Raw genomic sequence first — 15,016 nt, 5'->3', positions numbered from 1 at the left:
GCTGAAAATACAATAATTAATAGGACCAAGTTTCAGCTCAGGTGTACCCTTCAGCCTAGTTGATGATACAATTTGAATGTTGCCCTTCTCTGCCAGTCATATTCATTCAATTATTCAATAACTCATTGATTTATACATGCATAAAAATTTCACTTTTCACATATTACATAACAGGTTCTTTCAGAAAACCCCTGTGAAGTAGGCATTAGTTTTCCACAAATCACAATTTAGAAAATCCTACTTAGCCACACATAATGAAATATGCCCATGTATTGTTTTTTTTAATTTTCACTGAGATAGTAATGAATTTTGAAGAAATTAAATTATGTTTTCAAAGTACATATTTCTAAAATTTTGACCTAGGGAAAGTACTTACAGGTTTAGTATTCCCTTCAATAACTTCTTCTAGAGGTTCAAGTTTAAGATCCTTTGGTTAGAGTAAGAAATGGGTAGAAAACAAGAAATTAGTTAATTAAACAAAACATCATATATTTGAATGGTAGCACTTTTGGGCTAACATTAAACCGAAGGAACTTCATGATCTGAATGGAGATGAAATAATTCTGATTTTTTAAAGTGGGCTCTTCCAATAAAGATTCTTTTACCCATTATATCAATTGTAAGGAGCTATCTCAGATGTGTTCAATTAATTTGAGTGTATTAATTTTTTGATTTGAGTGTACATCACTGATGCCATTAAAAGAGAACAAAGTGGAGAGAAGATTCATTAAAGCAGAGGGGGAAAGGATAGAAACAGTAAAAAGGAAAAGTTAGGATGACTAGGCTGATTTCTTTTCCTGTGGTTATATGGCAATATACTTGAGATATCATGATAGACATTTACACTCTAGTGCTAATTTTGCTTTGCTAAGAAGTGAAATAAAAAGCAAATGAAACCACTACTGATATTTGTTAAAAATGAAGGGTTACCAAAAAGACCTCAGAGTTTTCTGCAGTGATCAATGTATAATGCTAATGGCTCCACTGAAACCAAGACTGTAATATCTGAGGAGTTCATTCTAAGAATATATATCCTAGAGAGTGACATCACCAAAATGGTGACATGGGTTGTTCCTGCCTTTGCTCCCCCTCACAAGAACAACAACTAACAACTATTGAGAACAAGACACCTCTGAGGGAATCCTAGAACAAGGCTGAAGCAACCTCCTGTACCACAGAGACCAAGACAGACTTCATTAGAAGGTAAGAGAGGTGGCTATACGTTGACAGCATTGCCCCATCACCAGGCCAGCACAGCACCACCTGGACAGATCTTCCCTGAGCCTCTGGTTCCCTCAGTGGGAAAAGAGATCCCAGGAGAGACAACTAGCCTGATCCAGTATTTTGGGTCATTTTGTGAAAGCCCCTACTCTGATCTTGTACCACAAAGATGGGAAATCTGTGGGGCTCAACCACAGGAAATCTGACTGTGACAGAGAAGAGGGGAGGGGCTCGCAACAACCAGCACACAGATCTTGGCAGACCAAGCTCATACTGCAGTGCCCAAGTAGTAATCCCAGCCAGCAGCTTTGCTCATCTGCAGAACCAAGCTGGGAACTTGGGGGAGAGCAGATCTGCCTGATTCGGATCTTCAAAGGAGTTTTGTTGGCCCTAGAGCCCAGTTTGCCCACACCTAAGCAAGGAGCTGAATCATATTCCCACCCACTATGGTGAGTGTCTTCCAGGCCGATCTTACCAGAGGAGCTGGCAATAACTTCTGGAAGTAGTGTGGCCCAGTGGTGCTCAAGCCAAGAGGTGGGTGAGCAAAGCTGATTACCCACGAAGCAAAACCAGTAGCAGGTGTGGAATGTTCCCGTGCTATGCACAAACAGATGGATTAATTCATAGCCAAAACTGAGGGTAGTTCCTGGCATCTCCTTATCTGGGACCTTATTTGGGAAACTGAGAATAGCCTGGAGCTAAACCTCCCCCTCTTGCCTAGGCAGGGGAGGTGAGACACAGCCCCACCTGCTGTGGAGAGTGTCTTCTCACCCCATCTCACTAGAAGGGCTGGTGACAACTCCTGGAAGTTGTGCATCCCAGTGGCACTTGAGCTGAGAAGCAGGCAAAGCCAATAGTTTGCAGAGCAAAGCCAGCAGCCATGTTCAGTCAGGGAACTTGGGGTGTGGGTCGGCTTGAGTTAAAACAACAAAGAGCTTCACCAGCTTTAGAGCTGCTTGTCCTGCTACATGCAGGCAATTATTCTAATTCATAGCCCTGTTCATTGGTACAGTCTCCAATGTGTCCAAGCAAGGAACCTAACTAGAGCACACAGGAAGCTACACAGCTCATTCAACACCACTACATGCAGTGGTACTTGAACAGAGAGCACAGACCATGGCTTCCCCCATCTGCAGAGCAAAACCAGTGGCCTCACCTGACCAGGGAAGTCAGTGCACACTATGGACTGGCTTGGATCCCCAAACAATGAGCTGTATAGGCCCTGGGTCCTGTACTGCTGCCATGCCAGGGCACAGAAGTCCCATTTACTACTGTATATAGTAACCAGTCCCAACCATCTAGTAAGTCTGACCAGAGAATCCAGGCAACCATGGAGCCCATCCTACAGCCTCACTTGTGTAGGGAACCAAGCCGGTAGTACTATCCAACAGTTCTCAGCCAATGGCACAACCCCTATCCCTATCCTCAGAGCTGAAACAATTGCCCTGCCCCCAATAAAGCATAATAGCAGGCCCCACCTGCTCAAAAACATTACCAGCAGACATACCCCCAAACCCAAACTGAGCTACTGAAGAACTGTCTCTGCCAAAGCCAACCTGTAGAGTCTGGAAGGGGAGCCCAATTACTCAAATGCACAAATATCAATGTAAGGAATCAAAGATTATGAAAAGTCAGGTAAATATGATATCACCAAAGGAAATTAATAAAACTTCAATAACTGGCCTTAAAATGAACACCTATGAATTGCCAGAGAAAGAATTCAATAAGATCCTCTTAAGGAAATTCCTCTTAAAGAACTGCAAGAAAAAACAGCTACACAAAATCAGAAAAACAAAGCACGAATATAATGAGAAGTTTGACAAGGAAATAGCAGCCATCAAAAACAAACCAAAATAAACAAAACTCCTAGAGATGAAAAATACAGTAACTGAACTGAAAAATTCAATAGAGAATTTCAAAAGTAGACTCAACCATGCAGAAGAATCAGTGACCTGGAGGGTACAACACTGGAAGTTACCCAGGAAGAGGAGCAAAAATAAAAAAAGAATGAAAAAGAGTAAAGGAAACCTATGGGAATTTGGGAGACACAGAAAGGGAAAAAGTATTCACATCATGGGAATTCCAGAAGAAGAAAAAGAGAAAGAGATAGAATGCCTATTTAAAGGAATAATGTCTGAAAACTTTCTAAATTTTGGGAGAGATATGAACATCCAGAACCATGAGGCCCAAAGGACCTCAAATAGATTGAATCTAAATAGGGCTACTCTGAGACACATTAATTAAATTGTCAAAAGTCAAAGACAAAAGAACTGTAAGGGCAGCAAGAGAAAAGAGAGAAGCCACATACAAGGGAACCCCCATAAGATTATCAGCAGAACTTTTCTGACCAGGAGAGAATGGGATGACATACTAGAAATACTGAAAAAAAATAACTGTCGACTAAGAATTCTATACTTGGTGAAGTTTTCTTTCAGAAACAAAGGAAGGATAAAGACTTCACTGAACAATCAAAAGCTGAGGGAGTTTACCACCAGACCTACCTTATAAGAAATGCTAAAGGCAGTTCTTTGAGTGGAAGTGAAAGAATGTTAATAACATCATAAAAAGGTAGTGTAAATCTCACTGGTAATAAGTATATAGTCATTATTTCTGCAATATGGTAATAGTGATGCATAATTCACTTAACTTTTGTTTAAAACTTGTAAAAGAGCATAGCAAAAATAACCATAACTGTAGTAATCTGTTGTCAGTTACATAATATGAAAACATATACATTATAACAGCAATAACCTAAAAAGTGAGGTGGAGGTAAAAGTGTAAAGTTTACAAATTCTATTGAAGTTAAGTTGTTATCAGTTTAAAATAGGGTGTTATATTTTATGTAAGCCTCACGGTAACCACAAGTGAAAATCTTGTAAAAATTACACAAAAGAACATGATAAAGAAGTCAAAGCATACTGATACCAAAAGACATCAAACACACACACAAAAAGACAACAGCATGAGAAACAAGGCACAGTAATCTACAAAACAACCAGAAAACAATTAACAAAATGGCAATAGTAAGTCCTTACCTATCAATAACTACTTTAAACATAAGTGAATTAAATTCTCCAATGAAAAGAGATAGAATGGACCATGCTGAGCCTAAACCCTGCCCCCCAAAACCCCAAGACCTTTTCAGCTGTGTGGATTCTGAGACTAGCCTCCACTCCCACCTAAACCCCACCCTGCCAAAGCCCCACCCCTGCCTAAGCCCCACCCCCCCTTGGTAGTGGTGTTTCATTTATATTTTTATTTTTTCTAATATATTTTTCTATTTTTATTTTATTTTTTATTCTTTGTTATTGTTCTGCTCCTTTTTTTTTCTTTTTTTGCTACACTGCTTGTCTTACAGGATCTTGGTTCACAGGCCAGGGTTCAGGCCTGAGCTCCTGTGGTAGGACCACCGAGTCCAAACCGCTAAACTGAAAGAGAACCTCAGACCCCAGGGAATATTAATCTGAGTGAAGTCTCTTGGAGATCCTCATCTCTGCACCAAGACCTGGCTCTACGCAACTGCCTGCAAACTCCAGTGTGGAAAGCACCAGGGAAAGCAACCTGTACGACAGGAACATAGCCCCACCCATCAAAAAATATGAGATGACAAAAGTTATGTTACAGATGAAGGAGCAAGGGAAAAACCTAGAAGACGAATGAACAGGAAATAGACAACCTACCTGAAAAAGAATTCACAGTAATGACAGTAAAGATGATCTAAAATCTCGGAAATATAATGGAGGCATGGATCAAGAAAATACAAGAAATGTTGAACAAAGACAGAGAAGAACTAAAAAGCAAGCAAACAGTGATGAACAACATAATAACTGAAATGAAAAATACACTAGAAGGGGGCTCCCCTTGTGGCGCAGTGGTTGAGAGTCCGCCTGCCGATGCAGGGGACACGGGTTCGTGACCTGGTTCAGGAAGATCCCACATGCCGCGAAGCAGCTGGGCCCGTGAGCCATGGCCGCTGAGCCTGCGTGTCCAGAGCCTGTGCTCCGCAATGGAAGGGGCCACAACAGTGAGAGGCCCGCATACCGGTAAAAAAAAAAAAAAAATACACTAGAAGGAATCGATAGCAGAATAATTGAGGCAAAAGAATGAATAAGTGAGATGGAAGACAGAATGGTGGAAATAACTGCCGAGGAGCAGAATAAAGAAAAAAGAATGAAGAGAATTGACGACAGTCTCAGAGACTTTTGGGACAACATTAAACGCACCAACATTCGAATTATAGGAGTCCTTAAAGAAGAAGAGAAAGAGAAAGGATATGAGAAAATATTTGAAGAGATTATAAGTAAAAACCTTCCCTAACATGGAAAGGAAATAGCCACCCAAGTGCAGGAAGTGCAGAGAGTCCCAAACAGTATAAACCTTAAGAGAAACATACCAAGACACATATTAATTAAACTAACAAAAATTCAATGCAAAGAAAAAAATATTGAAAGCAGCAAGGGAAATGCAACAAATAATATACAAGGGAATCCCCATAAGGTTATCAGCAGATTTTTCAGGAGAAACACAGCAGGCGAGAAGGGAGTGGCAGGATATATTTAGTTATGAAAGGGAAAAACGTACAACAAAAATTACTCTACCCAGTAAGGATCTTATTCAGATTTGAAGGAGAAATCAAAAGCTTTACAAACAAGCAAAAGCTAAGAGAATTTAGCACAACCAAACCAGCGTTACAACAAATGCTAAAGGAACTTCTGCAGGCAGGAAACACAAGAGAAGGAAAAGACATACAAAAACAAATCCAAACAATTAAGAAATTGGTAATAGGAGCATACATATCGATAATTACCTTAAATGTAAATGGATTAAATGCTCCAACCTAAAGACACAGACTAGCTGAATGGATACAAAAACAAGACTTGTGTTGTCTACAAGAGACCCACTTTAGACCTAGGGACACATACACACTGAAAGTGAAGGGATAGAAAAAGATATTCCATGCAAATGGAAATCAAAAGAAGGCTGGAGTAGCAATACTCATGTCAGATAAAATAGATTTTAAAACAAAAACTGTTACTAGAGATAAGGAAGGACACTAGATAATGATCAAGGGATCAATCCAAGAAGAAGATATAAAAATTATAAACATTTATGCACCTAACATAGGAGCACCTCAATATATAAGTCAAAGGCTAACAGCCATAAAAGGGGAAATCAACAGTAACACAATAATAGTGGGGGACTTTAACACCCCACTTACACCAATGGACAGATCTTCCAGACAGAAAATAAGTAAGGAAACACAGAGTTCAAATGACACAGTAGACCAGATAGATTTAATTGATATTTATAGGACATTCCACCTGAAAGTGGCAGAATACACTTTCTTCTCAAGTGCACACTATTCTCCAGGATATGTCACATATCAAGCCTTGGAAATTTTAAGAAAATTGAAATCATATCAAGCATCTTTTTCGACCACAATGCTATGAGATTAGAAATCAATTACAGGGAAAAAAAACAACAACAACTAAAAAACACAAACACACAGAGGCTAAACAGTGTGCTGCTAAATAACCAAGAAATCACTGAAGAAATCAAAGAGGAAATTAAAAAATAAACATAAACAAATGACAATGAAAACACAATGACCCAAAAGCTATGGAATTCAGCAAAAGCAGTTCTAAGAGGGAAGTTTATAGCAATACAGTCCTACCTCAAGAAACAAGAAAAATCTCAAAAAAACAATCTAACCTTACACCTAAAGCCACTAAAGAAAGAAGAACAAACAAAACTCAATGTTAGTAGACGGAAAAAAATCATAAAGATCAGAGCAGGAATAAATGAAATACAAATGAAGAAAACAATAGCAAAGATCAATAAAACTAAAAGTTACTTCTTTGAGAAAACGAAATTGATAAACCTATAGCCAGACTCAAAGAGACAAAAAGGGAGAGGACTCAAATCAATAAAATTAGAAATGAAAAAGGAGAAATTACAACAGACACTGCAGAAATACAAAGGATCATAAGAGATTACTACAAGCAACTCTATGCCAATAAAATGGACAACATGGAAGAAATGGACAAATTCTTGGAAAGGTACAACTTTCCAAGCCTGAACAAGGAAGAATTAGAAAATATAAACAAACGAATCACAAGTAATGAAGCTGAAACTATACTTAAAAACTTTTCAACAAACAAAAGTCCAAGACCAGATGGCTACATAGGCGAATTCTGAACAAAATACTAGCAAACAGAATCCAACAACATATTAAAGGATCATACACCATGATCAAGTGGGATTTATCCCAGGAATGCAAGGATTCTTCAATGTACGCAAATCAATGTGATACACCATATTAACAAATTAAAGAATGAAAACCATATGATCATTTCAATACATGTAGAAAAAGCTTTTGAAAATATTCAATACTCGTTTATGATAAAAACTCTCCAGGGGCTTCCCTGGTGGCGCAGTGGTTGAGAGTCCGCCTGCCGATGCAGGGGATGCGGGTTCGTGCCCCGGCCCGGGAGGATCCCGTGTGCCGTGGAGCGGCTGGGCCAGTGGGCCATGGCCGCTGAGCCTGCGCGTCGGGAGCCTGTGCTCCGCAACGGGAGAGGCCACAGCAGGGAGAGGCCCGCGTACCGCAAAAAAAAAAAAAAAAAAAAAACTCTCCAGAAAGTGGGCATAGAGGGAACCTACCTGAACATAATAAAGGCCATAAATGACAAACCAACAGCCAACATTGTTCTCAATGGTGAAAAACTGAAATCATTTCCTCTAAGATCAGGAACAAAACAAGGATGTCCACTCTCACCACTCTTATTCAACATAGTTTTGGAAGTCCTAGCATGGCAATCAGAGAAGAAAAAGAAATAAAAGTAATATGAATTGGAAAAGAAGAAGTAAAACTGTCACTGTTCGCAGATAACATGATACTCTACATAGAAAATCTTAAAGATGCCGCAAGAAAACTATTAGACTTAATCAATGAATTTGGTAAAGTGCAGGATACAAAATTGATGCACAGAAATCTCTTGCATTCCCATACACTAACAATGAAAAATCAGAAACAGAAATTAAGGAAACACTCCCACTTACCATCGCAACAAAAATGATAAAATATCTAGGAATAAACCTACCCGAGGAGGCAAAAGACTTGTTGTCAGAAAACTATGAAACACTGTTGCAAGAAATCAAAAAGGACACAAACAGATGGAGAAATATACCATGTTCTTGGATTGGAAGGATCAATATTGTGAAAGTAACTGTACTACCCAAAGCAATGTACAGATTCAATGCAATCCCTATCAAATTGCCAACAGCATTCTTCACAGTATAGAACATAAAATTTTACAACCTGTATGGAAACACAAAAGACCCTGAATAGCCAAACCAATCTTGAGAACAAAAAACGGAGCTGGAGGAATCAGCTCCCTGACTTCAGACTATACTACAAAGCTACAGTAATCAAGACAGTATGGTGCTGGCACAAACATTCAAATATAGATGAATTCAAATATAGATAAATTTCTACAGGATAGAAAGCCCAGAGATAAATCAATGCACCTATGGTCACCTAATCTGTGACAAAGGAGGCAAGAATATACAATGGAGAAAAGAAAGTCTCTTCAAAAAGTGGGGGGTGGGAAAACTGGACAGCTACATGTAAAAGAATGAAGTTAGAACAGTCCCTTACACCATACACAAAAATAAACTCAAAATGGATTAAAGACCTAAATATAAGACCAGACACTATAAAACTCTTAGAGGAAAACATAGGAAAAACACTCTCTGACTTAAACCACAGCAAGATCTTTTTTGACCCACCTCCTAGAGTAATGAAAATAAAAACAAAAATAAACAAATGGGACCTAACTGAACTTAAAAACTTTTGCACAGCAAAGACAATAAACAAGACAAAAAGACAACCCTCAGAATGGGAGAAAATATTTGCAAATGAAACAACAGACAAAGGATTAATCTCCAAAATATACAAACAGATCATGGAGCTCGATATAAAAAAACCAAACAACCCAATCAAAAAATGGGCAGAAGACCTAAATAGACATTTAGCCAAAGAAGACATACAGTTGGCCAAGAGACACGTGAAAAGATGCTCAACCTCACTGATTATTAGAGAACTGCAAATCAGTATTATAGTGAGGTATCACCTCTCACTGGTTAGAATGGCCATCATCAATAAATCTACAAACAATAAATGTTGGAGATGGTGTGGAGAAAAGGGAACCCTCTTGCACTGTTGGTGGGAATGTAAATGGATACAGCCACTTTGGAGAACAGATGAATTGATAAAGAAGATGTGGTACATATATACAATGGCATATTACTCAGCCATAAAAAGGAATGAATTTGGGTCATTTGCAGAGATATGGATGGACCTAGAGTCTGTCATAAAGGGTGAAGTAAGTCAGAAAAGGAAAAACAAATATCGTATATTAATGCATATATGTGGAATCTAGAAAAATGGTACAGATAAACTGGTTTGCAAGGCAGAAATAGAGACACAGATGTAGAAAACAAATGTATGGACACCAAGGGGGGAAAGGGGAAGGTGGGATGAGTTAGGAGATTAGGATTGACAAATATACTCTACCATGTGTAAAATAGATAGCTAGTGGGAACCTGCTTTATAGCACAGGGAGCTCAGGGTTTTGCTCTATGATGACCTAGATGGGTGGGATGGGGTGGTGAGAGGCAGGTCCATGGGGGAGGGGATACGTGTATACATATAGCTGATTCACTTCATTGTACAGCAGAAACTAACACAACATTGTAAAGTGATTATAATCTGATAAAAAAGAAAAGACATTGAATGGCTGAATGGATTAAAAAAAAACCAAGAGCTAATAATATGCTGCCTACAGGAGTCTTACTTTAGCATTAAAAGCACATATAGACTGAGAGTTAAGGGATGGAAAGAGACATTTCAAGCAAATAATAACAACAGAAAGCAGAGGTAGCTATACTTAGACAAAATTGACTTTAAACGAAAAATGGTGAATAAAGACAAAGGGTGTCAATATATAATGATAAAAAAATCAATATATCAAGAAGATGTAAGAACTGTAAATATTTATGCACCCAACATTGGAGTACCTAAATATATAAAGCCAACTGACAGAGCTAAAAGGAGAAATAGACAGTAATACAATACTAGTTGGGGGCTTTATTACCCTACTTTTATTTTAATTATTTATTTATTTTATTGGAGTATAATTGCTTTACAATGTTGTATTAGTTTTTGCTGTACAATGAGGTGAATCAACTATATGTATTCATACATGCCTTCTCTCTTGGACCTCCCTCCCACTCCTCTACTCCCAGTCCCACCTATCTAGGTCACCACAGAGCAAAGAGCTGAGCTCCCTGTGCTATACAGCTGGTTCCCACTAGTTATCTATTTTACACATGGTAGTGTATATATGTCAATCCTAATCTCCTAATTCATCCCACTCTCCCCTTCCCCCACCCCATGCCCACACATCCGTTCTCTATGTCTGTGTCTCTATTTCTGCCCTGCACATAGGTTCATCTGTATCATTTTTCTAGATTCCACATATATGCGTTTATATACAGTGTTTGTTTTTCTCTTTCTGACTTGTTTCACTCCGTATGACAGACTCTAGTTCCATCCACATCTCTACAAATGACCCAATTTTGTTCCTTTTTTATGGCTGAGTAATATTCCATTGTATATATGTACCACATCTTCTTTATCCATTCATCTGTCGATGGACATTTCATGCAGACAGAGAATCAGTAAAAAAACAACAGATTCAAACAACATTAAAGACTAAATGATCCTAATATTCATATATAGATCATTCTATCTCTCAATAGCAGAATATATATTTTTCTCAGGTGTACAACAAAATTCTAGAATGGACCATACGTTAAGCCACAAATCAAGTCTTAGCAATTAAAGAAGATTAAAATCATATCAAGTGGGCTTCCCTGGTGGCGCAGTGGTTGAGAGTCTGCTTGCCGATGCAGGGAACATGGGTTCGTGCCCCAGTCCGGGAAGATCCCACATGCCGCAGAGCGGCTGGGCCCATGAACCATGGCCACTGAGCCTGTGCGTCCGGAGCCTGTGCTCCGCAATGGGAGAGGCCACAACAGTGAGAGGCCTGCGTACCACAAAAAAAAAAAAAAAAAAAACATACCAAGTATCTTTTGTGACCACAATGGCATGAAAGTAGGAATCAATAAGAAGAAGAAAACTGAAAAATTCATGAAAACAAGGAAATTAAACAACACTGTCTTAAACAACCAATGGATCAAAGAAGAAGTTAAAGAGGAAATAAAATTTTTGAGACAATAAAGTGAAAATGCAACACACCAGAACCTGTGGGATGCAGCAAAAGCAGTTCTAAGAGGGAGGTTCATAGCAATAAACACCTACTTAAGAAGTAAGAAAGATCCCAAATAAACAACCTAACTCTACAGCTTCAAAAACTAGAAAAAGAAGATCAGAGCACAAAGTTAACAGAAGAAAGAAAATAATAAAGATTAGAACAGAAATAAATGAAATAGAGAACAGAAAAACAATTGGAAAGATTATCCAAACTAAGAGTTAGTTCTTTGAAAAGATAAGAAAAATTGACAAACCCTTAGCTAGACTAACCAAGGGAAAAAGAGAAAGGACACAAATCAACAAAATTATAATTGAAAAAGCAGACATTATAACTGATACCACAGAATTCAAAGGATCACAACAGCCAACTATATGCTAACAAACTGGGCAACCTAGAATAAATGGAAAAATTCTTAGAAACATATCATTTACCAAGACTGAATTGGGAAGAAATATAAAATCTGAATAGACCATTTACTAGTAAAGGGATTGAATCAGTAATCAAAAACCTCCCAACAAACAAAAGTCCAGGACCAGATGGCTTCACTCATGAATTTTACCAAACATTTAAAGAAGAATTAAAACCAATGCTTCTCAAATTTTTCCAGAAATAGAGGAGAGAGTACTCCCAAATTTATTTTATGAGGCCAGCATTATCGTGAGACTAAAACCAAAAAAGGACACTAGTAGAAATGACAGCTATAGGTCAATACCCCTGATAATTATAGATGCAAAAATTTCAATAAAATACTAGCAAACCAAATTCAGCAGCACATTAAAAGAATCATTTATCATGATCAAGTGGGATTTATCCCTGGGATGCAAGGATGGTTCAACATATGCAAATAAATCAGTGTGATGCATCATCTTAACAGAAAGAAAAAAAATCATATAATCATCTCAATAGACACAGAAAAATCATTTGATAAAATGTAACATAAATTCATAATAAAAGCCCTTAACAAAAAGTCATAAAAGGAACATATCTCAACATAATAAAAGTCATATATGACAAGCCCACAGCTTCCTCAACATCATACTAATGGTGAAAGGGTGAAACCTTTTCCTCTAAGGATCAGGAATAAGACAAGGGTGTCAATTCTCACCACTCCTATTCAAAATAGTACTAGAAATCCTACCTAGAGAAATCAGGCAAGAAAGAGAAATAAAAGTAAATGAAGAAATAAAACCATCTCTATTTGCAGATGGCTTGGTTTTATAAACAAAAATCTTAAAGATGTAACAAAAAAAACCTGTCAGATCTAATCAAGGAATTCAATAAAGTTTCAAGATATGAAATTAACATACAAAAATCAGTAGCATTTCTATATGCCTACAGTGAATTTTCTGAAAAAAAATAAAGAAATCAATCCTATTTACAACAGCATAAAAAATGCTTAGGAATACATTTAACTAAGCAAGTGAAATTTCTCTACTGTGAAGACTGAAAGACATTGATGAAAGAAATCAAAGAAAATACAAAAATACAAATAAGTAGAAGGGTATTCTGTATTCATGAATTGGAAGAATTAATATTGTTAAAACGTCAATACTACCAAAAGACATCTATAGATTCAATAAAATCCTTATCCATATTCCAATGGCATCTTTTACAGAGGTAGAAAAAACACTCCTAAAAGTTATATGAACCACAAAAAATGCTGAATAGCCAAAGAAATGCTGAGAAAGAAGAAAAGAGCAGGAGAGATCATACTTCCTGATTTCAAGTAATACTATAAAGCTAAAGCCATCAAACAGTATGCTACTAGCATAATAACACACAAAAGACCGACGGAATAGAATTGAGAGCCCAGAAATAAGACCAAGCATATACAATCCACTAATATTTAATAGGGAAGAATACTCAGTGGAGAAAAGAAAGTCTTTTTAATAAATTATTCTGGGATAATTGGATATTCACATGTAAAAGAATGAAATTGGACCCATATCTTACACCACTCACAAAATTAACTCAAAATGGACTAAGGATTTAAATGTAAGACCTGAAACCATGAAACTCCTAGAAGAAAACATAGTAATAAAGCTCCCTGACATGATTCTTGGTAATGATTTTTGGATATGTCACCTGAAGCACAAACAAATAAATAAAAAATAAACAAGTGGGATTACATCAAACTAAAAAGCTTCTGCACAGTAAACAACAACAACAGGAAAATAAATCAATAAAGTGAAAAGACAAACTTTGGAATGGGAACAAAATATTTGAAAACCATATATCTGATAAGGGTTAACGTTCAAAATACATAAAGAACTCATATAATTCAATAGCAAAAAAAAAAAAATGGGCAAAGGACCTGAATAGACATTTCTCCAAAGAAGATATATGAAAGGTCAACATGTACATGAAAAGATGACCAACATCACTACTCATTAAGGAAAAGCAAAGTAAAACCACACTGAGATATCACTCATGTCTATTCGAATGACCATCATAAAAAAAAACAAGAGATAACATGATGGCAAGAATGTGGAAAAAGGGAATTCTTGTGCATTGTTGGTAGATTGTAAATTGGTGCATCCACTATGGAAAGCAGTATGGCTTTCTCACGTTCCTCAAAAAATTAAATACTGAACTACCATATGATCTAGCAATTCCATTTCTGAAGTATATTCAAAGGTAATGAAAACACTACGTCGAAAAGATATTTGCACCCTTATGTTCATACCAGCATTATTTATAGAGGCCAAGACATGGAAACAACCTAATTGTCCATCGATGGGTGAATGGATAAAGAACATGTGATATATATATATATATATATATATATATATATATATATATATATATATATACACACATACATGTATAATGGAATATTATTCAGCCACAAAAAACAAGGAAATCCTACCATTTGTGACCACAGGGATGAGCCTTGAAGATATTTTGCTAAGAGAAATAAGACAGAGAAAGACAAATACTGTACTGTATGATTTAATTTATATGTGGAATCTAAAAAAAATAAAAACAAAAACCCCAAACTCATAGAAAAAGAGATCAGATTTTTGGTTACCAGAGGTAGAGAGTGGGAGGAGGGGAATAGGATGAAGATAGGCAAAAGGTACAAACTTCTTCCAGTTATAAGATAAATAAGTATTAATGATGTAATGCTACAACATGATGACTATAGTTAACACTGCTGTATGGCATGTAGGAAAGTTAAAAGAGTAAATCCTAAGAAGATAAACATTTTTCCCTTCTTTTTTTCTTCCTTTCCTTTTTATTGTACCTGTATGAGAAGATGGATGTTAACGAACGTATTGTGGTAATTATTTCACCTTATATGTAAATAAAGCCATCATGCTGTATGCTTTACATTTAAATAGTGATGTATGTCAATTATTTCTCATAACTGGAAAACAAGTGAGGATTATGCACAATAATTCCTTCAAATAGATAAGAAATAAATAGAAAGTTATAGAAATCCAGACTGCCTG

General features: G+C 37.0%; 1 protein-coding gene across 1 annotated transcript in view; it reads right to left on the bottom strand.

The window, feature by feature from the left end:
- Positions 1-15,016, bottom strand: part of NECAB1 (N-terminal EF-hand calcium binding protein 1) — a gene marked incomplete at both ends in the record, with an annotated part of 279,877 nt that overhangs the window by 34,131 nt on the left and 230,730 nt on the right. The window contains one exon of the mRNA XM_082858688.1: positions 377-427. Within this exon, the coding sequence (XP_082714814.1) occupies positions 377-427 (51 nt within the window). The remainder of the gene's footprint in view (positions 1-376; positions 428-15,016) is intronic.

Source organism: Leucopleurus acutus (assembly GCF_964270905.1).
Source record: "Leucopleurus acutus genome assembly, chromosome: 17".
In the NCBI taxonomy this organism is placed as follows: Eukaryota; Metazoa; Chordata; class Mammalia; order Artiodactyla; family Delphinidae; genus Leucopleurus; species Leucopleurus acutus.
Note: the sequence above shows the minus strand (reverse complement) of the source record. Positions and strands in the feature narration are given on the sequence as shown.